The 24,862-nt window shown below is 36.8% G+C and overlaps 1 protein-coding gene across 9 annotated transcripts in view; it reads right to left on the bottom strand.

Annotated features, from left to right (window-relative positions):
• The window catches only part of ALPK1 (alpha kinase 1), a 128,224-nt gene that overhangs the window by 63,055 nt on the left and 40,307 nt on the right, over positions 1-24,862 (bottom strand). For all 9 annotated transcript variants that reach the window (XM_077755018.1, XM_077755017.1, XM_077755019.1 and 6 more), the window contains one exon: positions 433-664. In XM_077755018.1, coding sequence (XP_077611144.1) covers positions 433-553 — 121 coding nt within the window. In that variant the 5' untranslated portion in view covers positions 554-664. The remainder of the gene's footprint in view (positions 1-432; positions 665-24,862) is intronic.

The raw sequence follows: 24,862 nt of genomic DNA, 5'->3' as shown, positions 1-24,862 counted from the left end.
AATGGGATGACATATTTATGGAAACCGTAGAAGCCTATGGAAACTGATGAGGCACAAAAGCCTAGTTTGAAAAAAAGTATATGCCACCATTCAGAAGTTGCTTCAATTTTTTAATAATTGAAATTTACGTGCACCAGCCTACTTGCACCCTTTGTTCTTCTTGAACTAAACTGTTTTCTCGTAGCCTCATGTTTACTGAAGCCTAAAATTAGAACTGACAGCAATTCACTGCAACAAAGTGGGCTTCCTCCCCTGCCTGTCCGCCTGCAGCCCATGTCCCATTCATGCCCTAGAAATCCACTCATCTCTCGGTGGTCATCTGCCAAGAGAAGAAAAATAGGGCAGAGATGAAAACATGTCGTTCAGGCAGGGCAGTTGAGAGCAAACCTGCTGCCTTCTCCCTCCCCCCAGCGTCTCTCATCAGGACCTCACCTCTGCACTGCTGGTCCTCGCTCTTGTCCTCCTCCGACACATCTGACGCCTCCAACAAGAGCCGGTCCAGCACTTGCTTGCACTCTTCTAGTAGTGTGGCTACAGCTTTTTGATTATTCATGATGATTACTCTTCCTCAACGATGAGTCAAGTGTCCCTGGGTCTACGGTGATCAATTACCCAGAAGAAGACATCGATTCTCAATAAAAGAGCCCCTTCAAGGCGAAGGTACCTGGTGAACAAAAGCGGGAGAAAGATGATTAACTGAAGCATCATCAATTATCTGTAAGACTCAAGCAGGGAGGGATAATAGGGCAAACACATGAAAATACATGACAGCCCCAGTGGACGTTATTAGGGGAGTGTGTGAAATTACTGCAGGGCCTGGTCTACATGGGCAGCACCTCGAAGGCGTCAGAGAGCAGAAGGGAGAGGGTCCTGGCACAGACCTTGGTTCCCCGCAGTGATGTCAGTGGAATCCCATGAAGCCAAATGAAATGAATATGCTCTGTGATTTATGTATCTTCTGCATACTTCCCATCAGTGCCTCTGGATCCCAGTGGCACCACACTTTCTGTCTCTCTGGAAGTCTACAGGAAGCATCTGGCTAACAGTTCTAATATTCACATACAAGCACATGGTGATATGAAGTTTACCCTTCTCATAACCCACTACTGATTTCCCCTGTGAAGTATTCTTCGTGGTATTTAGCATCATATAATTTGGACCGAGATAGGCAATGACAGATGCCAAATTTAAAGCTCTTCGTAGCCAGGCATATTGCCGAATAAAATAGAGAAATGATATCCCAGAAAGCCCAATTTCCTAGATCGAGCGTATGGATGAATTTTTGGATGAGGGGTTTCATATGTAAATATGAATGTACTATAATGATCTATTGCAGTCAAGGTACTTTCAAGAACAAAATAAATTACTGACGTTACAAAAGTGCCTGAAGTAAATACCAGAAAATTATTAGATTAACAAATCTTTTTGTACGGTCCTCCCTTTATTAAGGAATGTATACTGTAAACAAAACAAACTTCCTTTGTTTACAATGAACAAATGAAACAAAGAAACTCTTCCTGAGTTTGCCAGTATAGAGAGTGGAGCTACTGTCTGGTTTAGACACTCCTACAGGGCACCTAGAATTTTATTAGCAAAGCAAGAGAATCTAGAAGGGAAGAAAGTAACAGATGTATGGACAGCCCCAGTTCCTTCATCTCCTGGCTTACATGTACAGTGAAGTCATCATTAAAAATATTAAAGCCATAAATTATTGCATCGGTGTTAGGATAAAAAGTCACATTTTAAGAAGCTAGTTTTGAATTTTAAATAGCAAGAAAACATTTACCTTTTTTTTCCCCTTAAGACTTAACAGGAACAGAAAATGGATGATGAACTAACTGTGTAATCTAAACTTTGCATTTTTTCATTCTAACCTGGCTGGTATACTTTATATGCTTTGGGTTTTAAAACACACACACGTTCTTTACACAGAAAACTGCCAAAGCAAAGTTTCAGGATGTTACAGGTTTGTTTCATTAAAATAATGGTGTCGTGTACAGAAATAGGTTGCTTTTTTATACACCNAAAAAAAAAAAACAAACAAAAAAACCCCCCAAAAACAAAATATTGTATAATATATTTTAAAGAAAAAGAAAAAAATAAAATAAAATAATGGTGTCGTGTTGGTGAAGAACAAGTAGAGTACTTGGACACAAAATTCCTGTTACTTGAAAGAGAATTCACAGAAGTGAGATTGTGACAAATTAGTTACTGGATACATTTAAGCATAAGTATAAATTAAATCTCTCTTCTGTTTAAGATGTTTCAGAAAGTATTCCTGCATGGATTGGGATGTTGTATTAAATGGTTTCCAATGTCCCTTGTAGCTCAAGTGTTTTTAAGTGAATGTTGTGTGGTAAGAGATGGCCATCAGCTTGCCTTTCTACGAAAGGAACCAAGAAGTAAGGGCTGGCCAGAGAGCTAATTAGTGGACTAGCGTAAGCAAGAGGCCATGTAGCAATAGAATAGCCCAGCATTCCTGAAAAAGGGAGTTATGGCTCTAATCCAGGGTTAGTATGGAGATGGAGAAATGCAGTTGGTAACTGAGAACCTTAACAAACCTTGCTTGAATTTAGCTGAAAGTTAGTAGGATACACTCACTTCTCTTTAAATGAAAGGAAGAAGGGGCTTCTTTTTTAAGGATCCTTTTTAGGACTTCATGTAGAAAAAGGGGTATAATAAGAAAATATGAAGAACTCATGCACAAAGAATTAAGCCTGTACTGTGATGTAATGTTAATAGAACACCCCTTTGTCTAAAGGCTTATAATAATGTTTTGTTAGTGCCATATCATCCTCTTAAGGTAGGATGCAGTCTTTTGTTATACGGACAAACTAAAATAAACTTTAATTGCTCTGTTTCTGTAAATGGTTAAACAGAAATAACATGTAGAAATGAAAAGAGGACTTGGATATAGGAAAGCTGTTACACATAATAGTGTTCAACAGATATTTGTGACCAATTCCACTTAATTCTCTATCATTAGCTATTTGTGAGACCTCTGAGAATCACTTTGGAGACTCATTTTTCTTATCTGTATCTTAAAGGGGTTAAGTGGGAACAACTGCTAATATCTTTCCAGGTCTTAAATTACATACTCAGCAGATTGTCTATTTTGCTGGAGAACATCTGATATTTATTGCATAAATCTTGGCTCTTTTGAGAACACTGAAGTATAATATTTTTATGTATACTTTTCTCTATGGTTTAGAAATGTTGGCTTGAATCTTAGAAGTTGATTACTAAATAAATATAACTCTGGTTTTGTTCCCTCACTTGAAGCCCTAATGTCTACAGGATCATAAATCTCTTCCTTTTGTCTAAGTGCTGTGAAAGAGAGATAAGAAGTGTGGTTTTGTGAGGGCAAACAACAGGACTTGTCCTAATAATTTGGGTAGAACTAGAGCAGGTTAATGGAGAATTCTTTGGGGATGTGATGCCTGAATTAAACTCAGTGAGAACAGAGCTTAATGAAGTTAAAATAGTATGGAATACCTTAATGAAGAAAGAAATATAGAGGAAATGAATGATATTAGTTGAACTAGAAGGAGAAAGTTGATATACGGCAAGTTTGACGAGGTAGGTAGGGGCTGTTCAGGGCCCTGTGTGCCAGGTAAGGAATCCTGTGTTTAACCCAAGAGTCATAAGAAACTATTGGTAGCAGGAAGAACATGACCAGATTTGCATTTGGGAAAGTTCATTCTGTTTTGGCTATAGTGTGTCTTGGGGGCAGAGAGGTAAAGGGTGATTGCAGGTAGATTAGTTAGGCATTTATTGTAATAATCTAGGTGATAAATATCAGAACTTTGGGCCAGAGTCTTGGAGATATAGAAAGTTGGACAAATTTGAAGGCTGTTTAGGGAATAAATGCAATGTTGCTGTTGGACGGATATGAATGGTCTTAAAAATGTGTCCCAAGTTTGTAGCTGACCATAGCTCGAAGTTGAATGAACAGTGACTGTACTTTGAGACAGGGGACATAGAAGAGATCTAGGAAAGGACATAAATACATCTTATATTTAAGCAATAAAGATAGCATATTTAAGCAATAAAGATAGCAAGAAAGATAAGTCATACTGTCCCTAATAAGCAATTGGATTTTAACCAAGAAAGCATTTCTGAAAAAAAAAAAAAAAAAAGATTTCCAGAATAATTAATGTTTGGCACTTGTGACTTCCCAAAATGTACTAAAAATATTCTTCATACTTTTTGAAAGTTAGAACATTTTCTCGTTTCCCTGCAGAATTCAGGAGAGACAATAGGAAGAAAATACTGTAACATGAGAAACACTTTGGAATCCAACCATCTGTCCAGACTTGTATGGTTCATTGTTAAGCATAACAGAGGCTGGAGCCTAGAAAATTTTCCTTCAGGCAATGGTCCCGCTGGAAATTTTGGTCAGCTTCCTTTATAAAAGAATCATTTTCAATTTCAACACATATCAATTTTTACTCCCTGAACTGTGGCTTTCTGTGAGCTGTACTTATTACTAAATTGAATAATGTTAGTTTCCCAATACTTTTTGTGATCTATGGATTATTTTCTCTACTTTGACATCCTCTTATATATTTTTTTTCTAAAAATTAAGTAGGAAGAGGCCAGCAAGAGCAATAGAATATACAGATACTTCTAGAATAATATTAGGTACCCAGTTAGAATCTACGGCACACATGCACACACATAGCCCAATGGTCATGTGTTCATATATTCCATGCTTGATTTGATATTGGTGTACTTTATTTCTATTGGTGATCTAAAATTCAGCTGAGTGGCTGAGTTGTAAGATAACTGAGAAATCAGCCATCATTAAAGAGTAAACAAATCAGTGTATTATTCATAACCCCATTTTCTTTGGCATTAGTGAGTCCTTTTCTTGGACAATTAGTACTCCTATTGGGGGTAAATCAAGGAAAATAAAAGAATTTCAAAGGTATTCCATGATCTACTAACTGCCACTTCTATAATAATCCACCAGCCAGCTAGTCATAATCCTTAAGCTAAAAGATGTGGGGAAGCATAAAGAAGCCTACACTGTCAAGGAGTTACAATATAATTATAAGAATAAGACATAAGTACATTTAAAATGAACTATACAAAGATTATTAAACAGGATTATAGTCCAAAAGCTCAGTTTAAATATCTTTGTTGGGGGGCGCCTGGGTGGCTCAGTCAGTTAAGTGTCCAGCTTCCACTCAGGTCATGATCTCGCAGTCTGTGAGTTCAAGCCCCATGTCGGGCTCTGTGCTGACAGCTAAGAGACTGGAGCTTGCTTCGGATTCCATATCTCCCTCTCTCTCTGACCCTCCCCCACTCGTGCTCTGTCTCTCTCTGTCTCTCAAACATTTATAAATAAATGTTAAAAAAATGGTTTTAATATCTTTGCTGGAATCCAATTAATGACTGGTTAGATTCATAAGCGAACATACAGAGCTCATTTAATTCATATGTAAATGAATAATTATACTAAAATTACTTTTTCATCTACATTCAAAATCGTTTATCATATTATTTTTATGAGAAAATGTATTCTGGTCCCTAACGTAGAACAAGAATACACTTCTCCAATCAGTCACCAGCAATGACAATGCAGGTTTTCCCACCTCCCCTGAGCAACCCCACACACAAATTCTGACCATAGTCCCTCTGGTACTGGTCGGTGCAAGTGGGGAAACAAGGAGAAAGAGAACTGATTGGAGACTAAGACAACTGTGGGGCTTGGATAGGTATTTTTGGGTAACAGCCATTGTTAGCATTTTAAAACTGAAGGAAAAGAGAGAAGGAGAAGGCAACTTTTAAGTCCCCCAAAACCAAAAGGGTACACTTCTATTTCTAGCAGTATGGAAGACTATACATTCTGAACAACATTCCCACTGAAAACAAGTAAAAATGCTGGAAAAGCACTTTATCACCTCTACAACGTATCAATAAAATGGTAAGAAAGGAAGGACTACTCAGAAAACAAACCAAGTAAAAACTGGAACCCAGAAGGTTAACTAGTACAGAAGGTAGCCTTTGCCTTGAGCGTTTTTGCAAACACTGTAAGCTGCAACTCTAGTTTTCACGATCTTGGAGTGTGGGAAGATAGGAAATAAAACCAAAGGCTGCCCAAGGGGTAATGTATAAGAAGAAACTGCTCCCTTGCAGATGTCCTAAAAGGCTGATCCTTTAGGGTAAAGGCAAGCTAAACATGAATCCTCATCCTCTCCTGCTACCTCTCAGGAAATTTGCCTGTGCCGAAACATGCTGCCTCTTAAAGGAGACCAAAATCTTTTCCCTTGAGAATTTCCACAGATCCACAAAACCTCTAACTGAAAATTACTTTAAAACAAGTTATTTAAAAATGATCCTAAAGCTTTAGAAGAACATACCTTGTAAACTCCACTTATAACATACTGACATCCCGACCCAGGCAAAATGCAGAACTCATGTAAATTTTTAAATTAACTGTTTATTGGAAACATGTCAACTACCAAATCATTTTTCTTCATTCATCTTTTAGCTTTTCATATGATGTTTTTCAAGATCACATGTGTCTATTGAAAACATGTCAAGGGCCTAATCATTTCTTTCATTCATTCTTTAGCTTCTCATATGATGTTTTTCAGGATCACAAGAGATAAATAATATTCTAACACTGTGTTTGCTATTTAAAATAGCTACTGCATAGTGCCTGGGTGGCTCAGTTGGTTGAGCATCTGAGTCAGGTCATGATATCATGGTTCGTGACTTTGAGTCTGACAATGGGTAAGCTCAAGTCCCACTTTGGGTGAGTGACCCCTGCATCATATAAGCTCTGCTTCAGGTGAACATGGGTCCTGCTTCTCTCTCTCTTTCTCTCTCTCTTGCCCTCTCTCCCTCTCTCCGCCCCTCATGGGATTCCCTCTTTTTCTCTGCTCCTTGCTCACTTGTGCCCTCTCTCTCTCAAAAAGAAATAGCTATAGCAAATGAAAGGTAATTTTACATATATGAATTTCATGGGGAAAACAAGGTCCTAGGTTGGTAGTTTTCTCAGGCAATTGGTGGAATGAAACACAATCTTCTCTAAAGGAATCTGACTTCAAATTAAGCTTCAAAGAATTTCTACCTATAAAATACCAAGAAATATGAGTTCCTGGCCAACTCACAAATAGCATGAGGTAAAAGGAAACAACAGATGAAAGATGAAATAGCAGATAGTAAAATTAGATCTACAAAGAATTTAGATAACGGAATTATCAGATACAGATACAGATACAAAATATACATGCTTAAGATCTGAAAGAATATATTGAGTATATGACATAAGAACAGGAAGCTATACAAAGGTATAGACAGATTGAAAAAGAATCAAATAGAAGTTCTATAAATGAAAAAATAGTAATTAAAAACTTTAAATTCCATAAATTAAATAGATTTGATAAAATATTAGTTCTGGCTGAAGACAAAATTTTTAAACTGGCTGATAAATCAGATCATATCTAAACTGCCACAAAAAAAAGACAGAGAGGTAGAAAATACAAAAAGGGATTAAGAAATAGGGAGGATTGATGGAAAAGCTCTACTACATGTCTCGTGAGAGTCCTAGATGGGAAGAAGAGGGAGAAGCAAAAGAAATGTTTGAGCAGATAATGTCTAAGAACTTTTAGAACAATAGAAGTACAGTAATTAAAATACCCATAATATTCAATCAGGTTAAATAAATAAATAAAAATCCATATTTAGAAATATAATAGCAAAACTAGGGAATACCAAAGGCACAGAGAAGATCTTTAAAGTAGCTGGAGAGGAAAGACAGAACATCTTTAAAGAGACAACAGTGAATTTATAGCTACCAACCTAAAAGCAACAATGGAAACTAGAACACAGTGAAAGGGTATCTCCAATATACTGGGGGGAAACCTTGAAAAATAAAAACATTTTAAAACAAACATCAACAGATTTGTACCAAACAAATCTCTAAAGTATGTACTTGATATAGAAGGAAAGTGATCACAGATGAAGGGCCTGAGATTGAAGGAAAAATAATAAACAAAAATAGTGGTGAATTGTTGGCTAAATATAAATATTAATTGTATAAAGCTACAAAAAAACAATGTCTTATGAGATTAAAAAAATAGAAAAAACTCATACAAACACAAACAGCATACATATGAGGAGGAGAGTGATTGATGTTAAAGTGTTTTAAGATCTTGGGATTGACAGGAGGTAGAGAGATTTTCACTTTAGACTGTGATAAAAACTTTTAAAATAATCTTTTAAAAATAAAACATGTAACTTTCAAACTGGTAGAAGGTAAAAAATGAAAAGAAACAAAACAATCCAAAAGAAGGCAAGAAAAGAAAGGGTGGGGGAGGAAACAAGAAAAGTCAGGATAAATTTAAAATACAAAATATGATGACAGAAATTAATTTAAAATATCAGTATTTCCAATAAATATAAATGAACTAAATGCTACAGGTAAAAGGTAAAGGTAGACTTGATTTAAAAAACAGTCACATGGATTTACTAAAAGCATAAGAATAAGGAAAGTTTAAAGGTAATAAGAAAAAGATATATTAGAAAAATACTAACTAAAAGAAAGGTAGTATATCAGGGCACCTGGATGGCTCAGTTCGTTGAGCATCTATTTGACTCTTGGTTTTGGCTAGGTCATAATCCCATGGTCATGAGCTCGAGGCCAGCATTAGGTTCTGTACTGAGCATGGAGCCTGCTTAATCTTCTCTCTCTCTCTCTCTCTCTTCCTTCCTCTGCCCCTCTCCCCAACTAGCATGCTCTCTCTCTCAAATTAAAAAAATGGGGCACCTAAGTGGCTCAGTCAGTTAAGCATCTGACTTCGGCTCAGGTCATGATCTCATGGTTTATGAATTCAAGCACCACATTGGGCTCACACTGACAGTGCAGAACCTGCTTGGGGTTCTCTCTCTCTCTCCCTCTCTCTCTGCCCCTCCCTTATCCACGCTTTCTCTCTCTCTAAATAAATGAATAAATTTTAAAAAAAAACAATAGAAAATAAAATTTAAAAATTAAAAAAAAATTGCAAGGGGAACAATCCCTAAAACTAATAAACAACTNACTTGACAATAAACTATGAAAGAAAATAAATAAATAAATAAATAAAAATTAAAAAATAATAAAAAATAATAGAAATGCAAATAAATAAACATTTAAAACATTTAAGAAATTTTTAAAATCATAATAATAAATAAAACAGTCTAGTTATATTAATATCAAGCAAAATAGACTTTAAGGCAAAAAGCATTAATAAAGATAAAAGAGCCACTTTACAATGATACATGGTTCAGTTCACCAGGAAGGTATAGAAATTCTAAACCTGTACACATCTAGAAACATAGCTTTTAATATATATGAAACAAAAAATGAAAGAACCATATGGATACCTGGGTGGCTCAGTTGGTTAAGCACTGGAGATCAGCTCAGGTCATGATCTCACAGTTTGTGAGTTCAAGCCCTGCATTAGGCTCTGTGCTGACAGCTCAGAGCCTGGAGCCTGCTTCGGATTCTTGTCTCCCTACCTCTCTCTCTCAGCCCCTCCCCTGCTAATGCTCTGTCTCTCTCTCTCTCAAAAAAATAACATTAAAAATTTTTTTACAAAGGTTGCTTAATCTCCCTAGAAAATGAGAACCATAAAGAAAAATATGCAAATACATAATCATAGTGGGAAAAGTTAACACACCCCTTTCAGAAAGTACTATAATAAGCAGACAAAAAAAAAAAAGTGGTAATGATATCACTGATTTGATCAACACAATTAACAAACTTGATTGAAAAGATATTTATGAAACAACATATCAATGGCTGTCTATACACTATTACTTTCAAGCATGCCTGGAACATTTACAAGAATTTAAGGATTATTGTGCTATGAGACAAATCTCAACAAATTTCAGAAAATAGATTAATGTTTTGCATATGACATTGTATGACCAAAAGACAATTAAGGTAATCAATAACAAAAAGATGACCAGAAAAATATTCAAATAGATGGAAGTTAAGAAATACAGTTCTAAATAACTGGCAGGTCAAAGAAAGAATCACTATGAAAATGAGAGAGTATCACAATAGAATGATAAATACTACATGTCAAAATATGTGGAATTCAATCAAAGTAGAATAAAAAAGGAAATTTATAAATTTATAGACAAAATACTTACAAGAGAAATAATGAGGGAAAATTAATGGGTTAAACTTAAATAACCAAAAGTAAGGAAATGAATAGAAAAAAATAAATGAAAAAAAGTAGAAGAAAGGAAATAGAAATAAGAAATTAATGGAATAAAAAACAAATACGCAATAGGAAGCTCAATAAAATAAAGTTCTCTCAAAAGACTGATGAAATTGACAAACTGTTGGTGAAATTGATCAAGAGATAGAGAATAAACAAATAAAAGTAGAAATGAAAATCATAGGAGGGGCATTAACAGATGCTACAGAGATTTTTAAAAAGCTAATAAGTGAATATTGGAACATTATATGCTAATAAATTTGAAAACAATAAAATGGTCAATTCATATAAAAGCATAGCTTACTTAAAAGAAACTAAGAAGAAAACAAAACCTGTATGGTCCTATAATCTTAAAGAAATCTAATCAGTTGCTGAAAAACCTTCCTATAAGGAAAACACCAGGAACATACAGTTTTACCAGTAAAATTTTATCAAACATTGAATAAGCCAGTAAGTCCAATCTTATGCAAAATATCCTTAAATCTGCAATAAGTAGCTAAAAAATGTAACTTAATAAAAATACACCATTTATAAGTTGCATAAAATATGTAAAATATAATAAAAATAACATGTGTGTGTATATGAAGTAACCTAAGAATAATTCTAATAATAATTATGTAAGACTTTTGGAGAGAAACTCCAAAACACTATTGAAAGACATAATGAAAATCTAAATACATAAGGAGATAGTCTATGATAGTAGCCTAGAAAACACAATATTATTAAGATACCAGGTTTTCCCAAATTTATCTGCATCTTTATGCAATTCCAATTAAATTGCTAGAGCTGAACATGTGTTTGTGTGTCAACCTGGCCAGATGATTCTAGAATTTATGTGGAAGGATGAAGTTCAAGAATAATCAAGATACTTCTAATGAAAAATAACAAGGGAGGAGCAGGGAGTATCATAACAGATGTCAATAATTAATATAAAATTATATTAAATGATGCAAAAGTTACTGGCACTAGGATGGGCAAATTGACCTTCTAAATACAGTTCTGCAAGAGACACACATATATATGGGAATTTGGCTTAATACACTAGCTCCTTATATGGCATTGAGCTCATTGGTTATTTTTTTAAATCAATGCTAGTTAGATTAAAGACTTAAATGTGAAAGACAAAAGTATGGAACTTTTAAAAGACAATATCTAAGACCGAATATCCTCTTGATCTTTGGTTAGGGAAGAATTTCTCAAACACTTATAAAAAGAGCAAATCACAAAGGATTGATATTTAATCAGTTAGAGAGATGAACTTCTGGTTAGTAAAATGATGCCATAAAGAAAGTAAAAAGACAAGTCATAAACAGGGTGAAAATATTTGCACTGTATGTAATCGTCAAAAGATTTCTATTGAGAATACACAAAGAATTGTTATAAGTCCTTGAGAAAAAGACCATTCACATAATAGAAAAAGAATAAGCAAAAGACTTGAACAGACACTTTATGCAAGAGAAAACATCAATGGCCAATGAACACATGAAATATGTCCAACCTCCTTAGTAATCAAGAAATACAAATTCAAATCATAACCATTCACAACTTCTTGGTTAGAAAAATTTTAAGTTGGATAACTGTTGTCAAGAACAGTCACTGACACTTCCATTCACCACTGTTGAAAACTATAGTTTGGCATTTTATAGTAAAATAAAAAATGCATATTGTGGGTGCACTATAACCCGGTGTCCGCTCTTAGATATTCTAGTTTGGAGAAAATCTTGGACCTGTGTCTAGGGAATATGAGCATTTTCACAGAGACACAGTTTGTAATAACAAACAAAAGGATCAATCCATTACCTATCAAGAGGAGAATGGATTAAAACACTGAAGTGTAGAGGTGCCTGGGTGGTTCAGTCCATTAAACGTCCAACTCTTGATTTTGGCTCAGGTTATGTTCTCATGGTTCATGCCTTCAAGCTTTTCAGCTCTGCACTGAAAAGCAAGGGGCCTGCTTGGGATTCTCTCTCTCTCCCTCTCCCTCTGCACCTCCCCCACTCTCTCTCACCCTCTCTCTCAAAATAAATAAACTTCTAAATAAATGAATAAATAAATAAATAACTGAAGTGTATTCATACACTGGAATAGAATAAGCAAATAAGCGAATGAATTACAGTTACATATAGCAATATGGATGAATCTTAGAAATATAATATCATAAAGCAAGTCACAAATACATGCATAAAAATGTTTATATGTAAACAATATATTGTTACAGGATACAAACATATATGGTAAATTACATAGAAAATTACAAAGAAAGGAAGGGAATGATAAGCTTAAAATGAACAACAGTGGATTTATTGAGGTAAGACTGAAGAAAATGAGAGGGAAGAATATGAACATAGGCGACATCAAAGAAAGTGGTATGTTTTTTACTCAGTTTGATCTATGAGCATTCATCATGTTCTCAGTATATTCCACCTATTTTATAATTTTTTAGGTTTATTTTGAGAGAGAGATAGCATAAGTGAGGGAGGGTGGAGAGAGAGGGAGAGAGACAGAATCCCAAGCAGGCTCCACACTGTCAGCTCAGAGCCTGATGCAGGGTTCAAACCCACTGACCGTGAGATCATAACCTGAACCAAAGTCTGATGCTTAACCAACTGAGCCACCCAGGTGTCCTTATTTTATAATTTTTTGATACCTATTTGACATCTAATGAAAAAATTAAAAAGTGGAAAATAGAAACTTAAGTCTAGGAGTATTGCATGGGTAATAAATATCAGCTCCTGCCCTGAGGACTGGAGCCGGTGATTCCATTGAGAGACAGGGAAAGAGCCTTTCAGAGCAGGAAGGGGCACTTGCACTGGGACTTCTCAAGAGGGTAGGATTTGAAATGGCTGGAGAGAGAAGTGAGGAAAAGAAATTTAGTTGGGGAATGACATGACAAGAGACTCTAGGGAGGAGATCCTCTTTTTGCATTAAGGATCCATGAGCTTGCAGTGGCTAGTGAGATAATGGTAAGACAGGCAGTCTGAACCATTAGTTTCACAAACACTAGATGGCCAAGAAATTCAATTAAATTCAAGTCACCTTGTCTTTCCATTTACAAAGAAAATGAAGGAGTATACAGGAATTAAAAAAAAAAGATTTTAGGGGAATTCTATAAATGAAAGAGAAATTTTTTCCTATGGCTCTTTTGTATCAAGGCTTCCAGTCTAAAGGCCACACCTTGTTAGAATGGGAGACTGGAGGCCAAAGTTGTCCCTTCTCTCAAAGTTGTCTCTGTCTCCCTTGCCCTTGTGCCCCACCCTCTCCAGTTCCTGACTGCTGAATGTGTTTATCCAACTTGACTGCACAGGAAAGTGCAATGAGAGTGTTCCGGGTCACGAATGGGTTACCTACTGGCCTCAGGAAGAAAAAGGAGGGGAAGAAAAGGTCATCATCATGGGGGCTGTTGCTCACACTCTGCAGCTACAGTTACCCACTCCATCAGCCATGGTGACATCCGATGAATTAGGAGCCCGGCCCCCATGGCTAGAAGAGTAACATCTCAGGTCAAGGTGAGCCAAATCTGCCATCTGGTCCTGCTCAGGGATCCTGTACTTCCAAGCGGTACTTCCAGGAAGAGTTTTCTTTGTAGTTTTGCACTCGAAATGAGAGAAAAGCTGCCACATTTACTAACTCCATATGTCCCCAAATCCAGAGCTGCCATGACACTGGGGTGGGGGGCATTCATAGAGTAGGAAAAAAATTATTTTACAAACTTTGAAGAGCCTTCAAAGTGACAAGCATACTCTAGGAGGCAGATATTGTCCACCCAAACTCTAGGTGAAGAAGCAGCAGGAGGAGATTGAGTAACTTGCCCAAAGTCCCAAGCAATGATCAGGATAGGAATTCAGGGGACCTGACTTGTCCTCAAAACACACCTTCTCATTAAAGGGATGCCAGGGTTCTAGAGAAAAACACAGCAAGAATAACTTCACTGGAAGAGAAATCTTTAAAAGAAGAAATGGAGCTGACTTGACTATTGTAGTGTGTGCTTTGGTGGATGAGGCAACTGAGATGTTCTGTGTGACAGAGTCAGAACGGCAAACCTGCTGGATGTCCCAAGCGTGGACTAGAAGGAAAGGCCAGGCGATGGTGCGGTATGCATATGGAAATGGCATGACATGTACTATGATATAAAATTGCCAGGGCTGTGAAGCATTATATACTTTTGATGAGGCCAGTAAATGTGGGGATTAAAGTTATTTTTGCAACAAAGTATTTCAGATTTGTATCCATGATTCTCACCGCCAGGAGAGTTATTTTGCAGATGTAGATTTTGAGTGAGATAGCTTACAGAAGAATAGTCTGTCTTGGAGGTAACGGATGAGGGGGCCCTGTAATTACAGAAGCAGAAAAATGAAGATAGTAAAATGAAGAATTGCACTTTCAGTGTCTAAGCCATCACTAGGGAGTCAAGGTAAGCACATGCACTTTGCAGTCAGGATTCTCAGGTTTAAATTTCAGGTTTGCTGCTTGTTAGCTGAGCAGCCTTAGATAAATCATGTCTCAGTTTCCTCATCTGTAAAAAAGGGTAATAATAGAACCAAACTCACAGAGTTTTATAAGGATTGATTGGATTATATTGTAATATTAAATATCTATAATAATGTAAATATAATATATTATATATAGAACACAAGGAACATTGCCTAACATGTAAAAAGTGTTCCATAGTTATCAGTTATTATCAATAAAATTTTACTTTTTTTAATCTTTATTTATTTTTGAGAGTGAGACAGAGAGAAACAGAGTGTAAGCCGGGGAGAGGCAGACACAGAATCTGAAACAGGCTCCAGGCTCTGAGCTGTCAGCACAGAGCCTGATGCAGGGCTCCAACCCACAAACTGTGAGATCATGACCTGAGCCAAAGTCAGACGCTCAACCGACTGAGCAACCCAGGAGTCCCATCAATAAAATTTTCAAGAAATAAAATTTCATTTTTTTGAGGGTCACTAAATTTCTCTTTACCTTATTTGGATTTGATTTCCTTGTTGACTTAATTAGCATTTATGTTCTTAAGAAAGAAAATTGTTTGGTGATGCAAAGTTTTCAGATTCTTGATATGTCGATATTTTCCCCAGTATAAAATCCTGTAATACTGGGACTATTCCCTAAATAAACCTCCAGAGCCACATTTAACTAATGAATAAAAGTATGTTAAAGAATTGAAATATTACAACCAGTTAGACGTTTTCAGGAAGAAAAATGTGAGTTTCATTTGCTTAAAAAACAAGCCCTTAAAACCCAGCCAACTTGGTTTCATCAGCATTTGCCTCCAACACGCAGCCTCTATCTGAGGCAGCAGGAAAGTGAGCCCTGAAGTGGCTAAGGGAAAGAGCGTCTATCAGATTACAGACCAGACAGAAACACCCCCAGCCCCACATCTTCTTCTTCACTCTGAGATACACACAAAGCTCTTCAGTTATTTTTTACTTCAAATGTCAGAGGCACCAGGGGGTGAGCTTCTGGATTGGGGTTTGGCAGACCACTTTTATTATGGCCGACATAATAAAAGTCCACCATGTGTCCGTGTGATTCACACAGCGTGTGCATGTCACTGGCAACCAATGGGTCTTGGCAGGGAGCCTCCTACTGGCCTGGGAACAAATAGACTTGAATTTTCTCGAGTGGCAAGAGACTGTTGAGAGAGAACCGCTGGGATATCCCCCCACACGAAGGGCTCAAAGGCAAAAGTATCATTCAGTGAGGGGAACATTCACGCACCAAACTACTTTAACATAGTGACAACCACGTACAGCCCCAGGGTGAGGTGTTCTGTAGGGCAGTTCACAGCAGGATTTTACCACTCCTGTGTGATCTTAAGGTGGGGGGAAAGGTGTCTATAAAGAAAAAGTAGCACATTTAATTTTTTGTTTCCTTACGTCTTGACAGCTTGTATGCATCCTTAACAGGAGTCATTTTAGGAGGCAGAAAGACTCTATTAGAAATCAGACCTACTTCTGCTCTCTCTGTAACCTGTAGAGAGCTTCAAGGCCCTCCTTTCATCAGGCTGACTTGGAAAATGAGTACAGTTTTACAATTTCAGGATTCGTCACTTTCAGTAAGAGTTCTGTTACTGGGTAAAATGTTGCTCAGTCCCAGAGCAGATGTGCTCAGAGCAACAATCACCTGATTTGGGGGATATAACTTTATTGTCTTTGAACCAGTCCACTCACTTTCTTTGGTAGCTCCTCAAGCAGAAGAACTCACATTTTCTCTTTTCCCTAATGAGAAGGGTGGAATCTGAGACTTAGTGTTCATTCTATTCTTTGCTTTTAGTTAATGAAGGAAGATTTGCCAGTGTAGAACAGATTGATTTTTAAAAATAAGTAAATCAAAGTAAGCAAGTGAAACACATTAGTTTTTACACAATCTTTTACTGGAAAAAAATAATGATCTGTTTCCTACTGTTTCCTTAATGTTTAGCTTTAATAGCTAACTTACAGGCATAAGATATAAAATAATATGTACTACATTTGCAAACTCCTGAACGGAGTTTGTATATATTGTATATATTGTACTTGATGCTTCTGAAGGTTGCCAAGAAACAGAATACACAACCCTTAGAGACAGTCTCACTGGGGAAGTAAAATAAGTATATACTTTAGCTTATAAAAAATGCCAAAGCAAAATTCTGACCCACCAGGATAAGATTACTTATGTTTAGACAAGTTGGAGGCAAAGGCATTCATATTAAATCTTGACAAAGGAAAGAATTATCTTACTTTTATAAGATTACAATGAGGAAGATAGCTAGTAATGTGGCCCCCATTTGAAGATAAAGTCAGAAATTCAATGGTTTGTCCAAGTTCAAATGGCAACTCACTGGGATAATTTGCAGGTGTTAGACACAAGCTTTTAAACATCCAATGCACTGTGGTTTTATGTGAGACTACTTTGTGTCTCTGGCTTTTGTGGGGAAGAAACCAATAAACACACTGGAAAACACAATAATGATTCTGTGACAGAAATGTATATTCCAGTCTGTTCAAAGAACTAACTCTTGGGTTGATTGTCAAATTTTAAAGCACTGAAATAACAATGGCTGTGTTTTTCCTGGGGAAAAAGTATCCTAATTTTGACCTTATTCAAGCTGCAGTGTAATTCCAGAGGGACCAATGAAAGGGAAGGAAAGAACTGATGAGGTCTAAGTGGTGATTGCATTTATAGATTAATTCTGACAGGGAGCAAATACATCTCCTCCCAGGAGGCCCCCAGTATAGTCAACTAAGAAGTGGGGCCATTATTTATGAACAGTGCATTTTTCCCATTACAATAAACATTTTAATTATTTTAAGTGAAACATTCTTTTTAGTGGTAGTAGGCTTAAAAAATATGTAATGTATTGTCATTTTCTTGTCATTTCAGCTATGTATGCAATACTCTCTTATTCTTTGCACTATTTCACATAGCAATTTGTCTTGCCCAAAAATCAAAATGGGAAAATGGTATACATTTATAAAAAAAAATTTCACTTACCAAAACCCCACATGGGGAAAGAATGGGACAAATGAGTGGTCGCCAGCATGGCCCCAGAGCAATTTCATTTCCATCCGTTTTATACAGTGGCTTTCAATGTATAATTTCATTTGAAGCTAATAAGTTTGGAAAACACTTACCCAATGAATCGATGAAGGTGGGTAGGAGTAAAATAATGATGCAATTTTTATTTTCCAATAAAATGATGCAATTTCATTCGAGGAATATACTAGCACTTATCACAAAACACACCAGCCGCATAAATCAACAATAAAAGTTGTTACAAATGAGTATTCATGAAACTCTGTGTCGTGGGAGCAAAACAACTAATTTATAACATGAAAGTCAAATAATCTGCCAAATAATAATCCTCCAAATAATGGAGGGGGGCTCTCCATTTACCCACTGATAATACTAAGTTGTAATAACTAATATTAATAAATTCATATTAATGTTCAAGGTGAGATAACAGTACTGTGGTTTTTAAAAAGGGAAAAAAGAAAAGAAAAGGAGTTCATATATTTTAGGGAAACACTCTGAAATATTTACAGATGAAGTTGCATGAAGTCTGAAATTTGGCTCAAAAATAATTTGGGACATGGAGGTGGGGAGAAAGTGAGGGTATAAACTAGGCAAGATTGGCTACAAATTGTTAGATGTTGAGGCTGAATAAAATATGTTGGATTTCTTATACTGCCCCCTCTACTTTCGTAGGTTTGAATTTTTGCATAATAAAAAATTTTTAAAGATTCTGTTTAAAGGACTGTAAGCAAGAAGAAATAGTTTTGATAAACTCTGAGAAGCAGTAAAAGACTATTCTGAAATTATTTTAAATCTGCCTAGTACCAGGTTTAGATAGCCAACAAAACTGCTTTGCCCTCGTGAATGTGAGCCCTACTCTGTAAAGTGAAGCCATTGCTTCATCTGATTCTGTAATTAAGTCCAGACTATGACTATGTATATTTGAAGTGTCTGCTTAATGAGTTACCAACAACACATATTTTTAATTACGGCCCCTTCCACCTACATCCTCATCATATAATGTGGGCTTTTCTGCTGCACTTTCCCGTTAAGAAGTACGTGCTTAGAAAACACAAGCCAATTTGAATATTATCCTAACAAAAATATAAACAAAAAGTTAAATGTGTGCAAAAATAATCATACCCAATATTTCAAAGCCATTAGCACGGGTAAATGAGCACTGTCTACAAAAACAAGAGAAGCACGCCCCCTATTAACACTGTCTTGGGAAATCACAGGCTAGGACTGAATGAGTAGAGAAGCCAAGCCTGCTTTTAACAAAACTATGTAACACACTTCTATTATTCTACTTTCTACAGAATTAAAAAGTTAAACAACTCAAAACAAAAATTGCAAACTGGAAAGACTATCTCCAACTTCATCTCTGTTTAACCTTTTAAAAAATATATATGAAAAAGTAATCTGATGGTTTGAATGCTTAGTGTTTTTAAAGCAAGTTAACTAATAGTTTTAATCTATAGTTTGCTGTCACAGGCACTGCCAAAAGGCAGGACAGAGAAGGAAATTACTATAGGTTGAATATTTTCTGTACTTTAGAAGATACCGAAGACACAAACCCTTATAACATAGGCTTTATTATTCCCACTTCAGGGATGAGAAAGTTGAGGTCATGGAGGCTTAAAAACCCACCCAAGGTCATATACTTCATAAAAAGCGTATTCAGACTTTCCAGAAGATTTTGTCCTGATGGATGTTTTTAAAGCTATTTGCCTCCCAACTTACTGCCATAGTCCTGAATATTTCAAAATGCATAGAAAGATAGGATGGATGGAAGTCCTTTTAAGTACTCTAAGACTTCCAGTAATTTTGTAAATACATATGTATATATCACACATATACTCTTCCGCTTTACTGATGAATCAATTTCTACCCAGCCTGGTCCAAAGAAAGTTAATCAAATGCCATAATTTCCTCTAAACATACTAGAAAGAGACAAATGAAAAGTCAGAGACTAATTCAACTGGTCACTGCTACTATTGTCACATTGGAAAGAATTGCTAACAACTGAATTCTCTCCAGACTTCAGGCCAGAACACGCTCCCCTGTCACACTCCATCTTCTGCAAGTGCAAGAGAGTTTTGTCTCATAGCAGATAATTAAAGACATGGCAGTGCCACTTGCTAGGATTTCTTTCTCTTTTACATCTTATAAAAGAAAAAACTTTAGTTTAAAGATTAGATTTTTTTCCCCTTTTTCTAAAGCTGGGTATACCAACTGGCATCGGCTGTATTAAAATCAGGAGAAACCTCAATCAAAAAGCCCCTCTCGGAAGGCAGGCTTTCTTGTTAATATGCACCAACATGAAAGGCTTTCTTTTCATCCTATACAACTACAGTGTGTGTAAATTGCAGGGGGCTCATTGGCATAAATCTCGGCTGCGACCTCTGAGGTAAACTGGATTTACATTACTTTCTGACAAGAATTAAATGAAGGCCTTGTGGATATATGAACAGCCTTCTAGGCTGCAACAGATGGGCATGAATGTGCTCCCTAGGAAAACTATCAGTGACATCTGTGTCCTCCAAATTCTGGTGGTCTCAGCCAATTAACAGGGGGGGAAGAAAAGGTGGGGGTTGGGAGGCCACTGCACAGCCCCCAGCCAAAACCGAGGCAGAAGTGTTTGTGTTTGGAGATGGGATCAGGCTGGCCCTGGCCTGCAGCAGTGAGGTTAGCACTTTATTGTTATCATTCAAATGGAGAATGCGGCTTACAAGCTATTTGTATACCACAGTGAGGATAATATGATTTTTCTCGTTTGACCAGAGGAGATGGCCCTCTCTTGCTGCTGATATCATATTTCAGTGCAATCTCTTTGAAACGGGTGTTTACTTTTGTCTCTTCGGGGGCAGGCTGATGGTGTTGCTGCCTGCCAGTTCTGTGGTGCATTCACGTGTTACAGAGCAGGTGAACTCTAAGACAAAATAGATCTTTCCCCATGACGTTCTTGCTCAAAAAGTAATTCTTTCCTCCAAAGTGGCATTTGCCGATTTCAGGAGGAAGTTAAAATAAGGTTTCCTGGTTAAAATGAAGTCAAGAGAAATTACATCTGAGGTCTATAATGAATGGTGGAGGGTTCCTTGAAAAGACAGCACAATGAACCATGAACCCCAGCGTCTGAATTGATCACATTTTGGCATGTCAGCCACCCTGTGTTTGACATGCAGGCTGAAGGAAACCTGGATTAGCCCCCTCGCATTATCCTTCCCTACTCTCTCTTCCCTCTTCTTGGGCGGTGTGGAACAACGGACCAGGGCTGTGGAAGCTGAAGGATGGGAAGGAGAGGAGAACGAACATTTACTTGTTCAGTACCAGGAGACATTTCAGATCCTGTATCTTCTAGGCCCTACCATTAAGAACAGAGGCTTCGCATCCAAAGTACTCAAGTCAGGGTCTACCATTTACTGAATGTGAGATAATGGGCAACTTACTTCACTTCTCTGAACCTCAGTTTCTTTCTATAAAATCGAGTTAATAAGTATATGTACCTTTTAATAAGGATGAAATAAACTAACACATGGAAAACACATTTTGCTTTGAGGGCTGTTTTTATTGTATTTTTTAAAATGTTTTATTTATTTCTGAGAGTGACAGGGATAGCATGAACAGGGGAGGGTCAGAGAGAGAGGGAGACACAGAAACCGAAACAGGCTCCAGACTCTGAGCTGGCAGTCAGCACAGAGCCCACTGCGGGGCTAGAACCCACGAACCGTGAGATCATGACCTGAGTTGAAGTCTGATGCTCAACTGACTGAGCCACCCAGGCGCTCCTGAGGGCTGTTTTTAATTCTGACTTTATGTAGAGGTGTATTAAGGGCCTAAAGATAGAGTCCTAACCCTCTAAACTAGTTTTTCAGAATGAAAGACATGATGTTCTACTAGTCTTTGGAAATTCAGAAAACTGACTTTTTAAAAGGAACAATTTTTATTGCCTTTAAGAACCTAAGGTCATGCTTTTAAATTACATATTTCTTTTAATGTGTAAGATTTTAAAGTCATGCTTTGCTAAAATGAACTTTCTAATTATCAAAAGCATCTAGATATCTCTAAATTATAAAATAGCCTGCCAAAAGGCTAACAAACTAATACTTTGAGACAAAGAGAGAAAAAAAGAAATTAAGCTGTTTGCTTTAACTCCCTTTTCCCAGTGCAGAAGTGGGAGTAGCTTGCTCTGTCCTAACTTGAAGTTATTGTAGGTGAAGCGTTAGAAGACAATGGTTAATTGTGATAGTTTAGATGTAAACTATTTACTTCTTTGTCCTAGGTGTTGTTTAAAACACAATTAACTCCACATAACAACTACGTACAACAACAACAACAACAACAGGAAGGTGAAAAGGGTAAGTAGGCCTTCTAAACCAGAGAACCTAGTATGGAAGCTCTAAGTGCTCATCTTGCTCAGTTTCTAAAGTAAAATTTCACACATGGATTTTTCTCCTCTTATTTTCTGCTCTCTATGACAGTCTAATGATCCAGTTTTAAGAACTTTAGCAAGTTGAGCCTCAGCACGATGTAAGATTGCTTCTAGAGGAAGCCAAATCATCGGTCCACAAAGAAGTCACTCGCTGTTTCTCTATTACTCTTACATAGGCTTTTGGGACTCATGTAGATAATGGTGAGAATGAAAACAATTGCAGGCATAAATTTTATACAAATTGTGAAGTTCTTATCTTTATTACAAGGTTATAATACCGACTATAATTTTCTCTTATCCTGTCGGTACTGATATCTTTACGTTGAGCGATAAACAGCAGAGGGGCCTTTGTCCGCACAGGGATTCAGAAGAGAATCAACACTAAACAAAAGCACCTGTTGTTTCGTTCTTGTAATGGCCTTAGAAGTGACCAGTTGGCTGCATTTTCCCCACACTCCTCCCTAGGCTTTTCCCAACACTACCATCTCACACATCATTACTGGACGTAAAAGGAGAATAATTGAGGAGAAGATCAATAAATTTAAAGGCTCTTTAAGGAAAGACATAATGAATTTGGTACAGCACATATTTTTAGATCAAAGATGCCTTTGAAGTGACAAAACCCTAATCCATAAACTACTGAAGCACTTCCTTTCTCTCCCAAACTGCTTGTTGTCAAATAAAATGGAAGTTAAGGAAATTATCTTTATCTGAAAATGGCCAAAAGAAGCCATCACCTAATGACAGCCTTGTCACAAGCGACAATTGGGGAAATTGTCAGGAAGGCAAGGCCTAACAAGCAGAGGAGTGGGCTTGCTGTTTGCACTAATCTGGCCATGCAGCCCTCACACACAATCCCAGTCAGCTTGCTGTGTGAAACAGCGAAGGCTTTGTCAGTGGTAGCAGGGCCTGGAAAGAGTCCTCTTTCATGAATATGTATTACCACTCCTCCTCAGTGTCTACAGAGACAAACCCTTCAAAATCTGAGGTATAAAATACACACGCACGTATGTACACACACACACACACACACACACACACCGCTAACCAACAAAACCAAGAGAACCTCAACTACTTGGTTGAGTGTAGTGAAAAGCTAGTAACTAATGAAAGATCACACAAGCACCCGGTTCCCATGGGCTTCCTGGGATCTATATTTCCCAGCAACTGAGAAGAAATTCTTTAAGGGCTTTTTAATCTTGGAGAACCATGTGCTTGGGGTCCAAGATGCTACACACAGTTACATGGATTGTAAGTCACACACCTCATATAATGAATTCACCTTCCCAATATTAGCTACATCCTAAAATTCTAATACATGAAAATAACCTTAATATTAATTGCATGCATATGTAGCTTTAAGAGATGAATCAAATCTCATACCGGCTTCCTACAAGGTAGTAAAAGAAATGGAAAATTAAGATAGAGACACAGTATCTTTGAATACTGAACAGCAGGACATGATGTAGAAAAAAGGTAAAAATTACAAATAAAAATTTTAAAGTGACATGGGGGAAAACCCACTCTGTAAAGCCCTTTGTAGACCTAAAATGGTGTTGAAAAACAGTGTTAAAAAACAGTGTTTAAAAAATCCATATTAAGCGTGTATCCTGTTCTATGAATATGAATTATTTCACATCCATCTCTGGGCATAGATCTATCAAGATATTTCTGAATGACTTGACTTTGGTTTCCCTATTGACATCAAAATTTAATTTAGTTTAAATATAAATATACATGTCTATATATACTTAAATTCACTTTTTACGGATGCAGATACATGAGGCAGAAAAGTATAAGGTTGTTTCTTTTCTACTTTTTCTTCTGACATGATAAAGTTTGGTTTCCCACTGTGCAAGAGACAAAGCTCAGTTTTGAGGGTTTTTGATATTACGCAATGTTTGCCATAGACATTTACATCTCATTAGCATATTCCACTCTACATGAAATCCAGCTTTGAATGCTCCCAGCCGAGAAAGCTAATCCTCTTTAAAGAGCTACAGGCTATATTACATGTGGCCACAGCAGCGGCCGTGCCATCGCTGCATCACTTTGAAGAAGATGAACAGAGTTCTCTTGTACGTCTGTCTTGTACCCAGCCTCATAAACCACTGTTTTCTGTGCTGTGAAATCCTTCTGTTTTCATCAAGGACAATTATCAAGAGGCTGAAATCCAAGTTACCACTCTGAAAGCTGGACTGCACTTGAAGAGGAGATATTATGCTGATTTCACTTTTTCCTAAGTGTCTATCCACAATCTTTTCAGCTAAGATTAAAATGAACTATATCCAAGTATTTGGGGTCCTTTGATTAGGATCAATGCTAACCACATCTTCTGTCTAGGGAATCTGATCCTGGATAATCAAGAGGAAAGAGACTCAGTGATGTCACAGGTCTTTTTTTTCCTATACCTTATTTTTACAGAAAAACATTTAGATGTCCCAGGATTTATAGGTAGCTCTTACAGACAAAGATGATTCAGCTGGTGATACCCAAAAAAGAGCACACAGACAATCCAGTATCCAATTTCAATAAAATAGAATAAACAGTAAATACTGTACAACATTGCAGAAGTATGTAGTTTTTTATTTAAAACAAAGGAAAACAAGTAAAGTCCATTATTCTATTGATAATATTCCCTTACTAATGCTAGGATTTTTTTTTAAAGGAAAGTGCTATGCTATAGATGAAACTCATTTTTGTTTTCCTTATT

Source organism: Crocuta crocuta, unplaced genomic scaffold (genome assembly GCF_008692635.1).
Source record: "Crocuta crocuta isolate KB4526 unplaced genomic scaffold, BGI_CrCroc_1.0 scaffold52, whole genome shotgun sequence".
Classification (NCBI taxonomy): Eukaryota; Metazoa; Chordata; class Mammalia; order Carnivora; family Hyaenidae; genus Crocuta; species Crocuta crocuta.
Note: the sequence above shows the minus strand (reverse complement) of the source record. Positions and strands in the feature narration are given on the sequence as shown.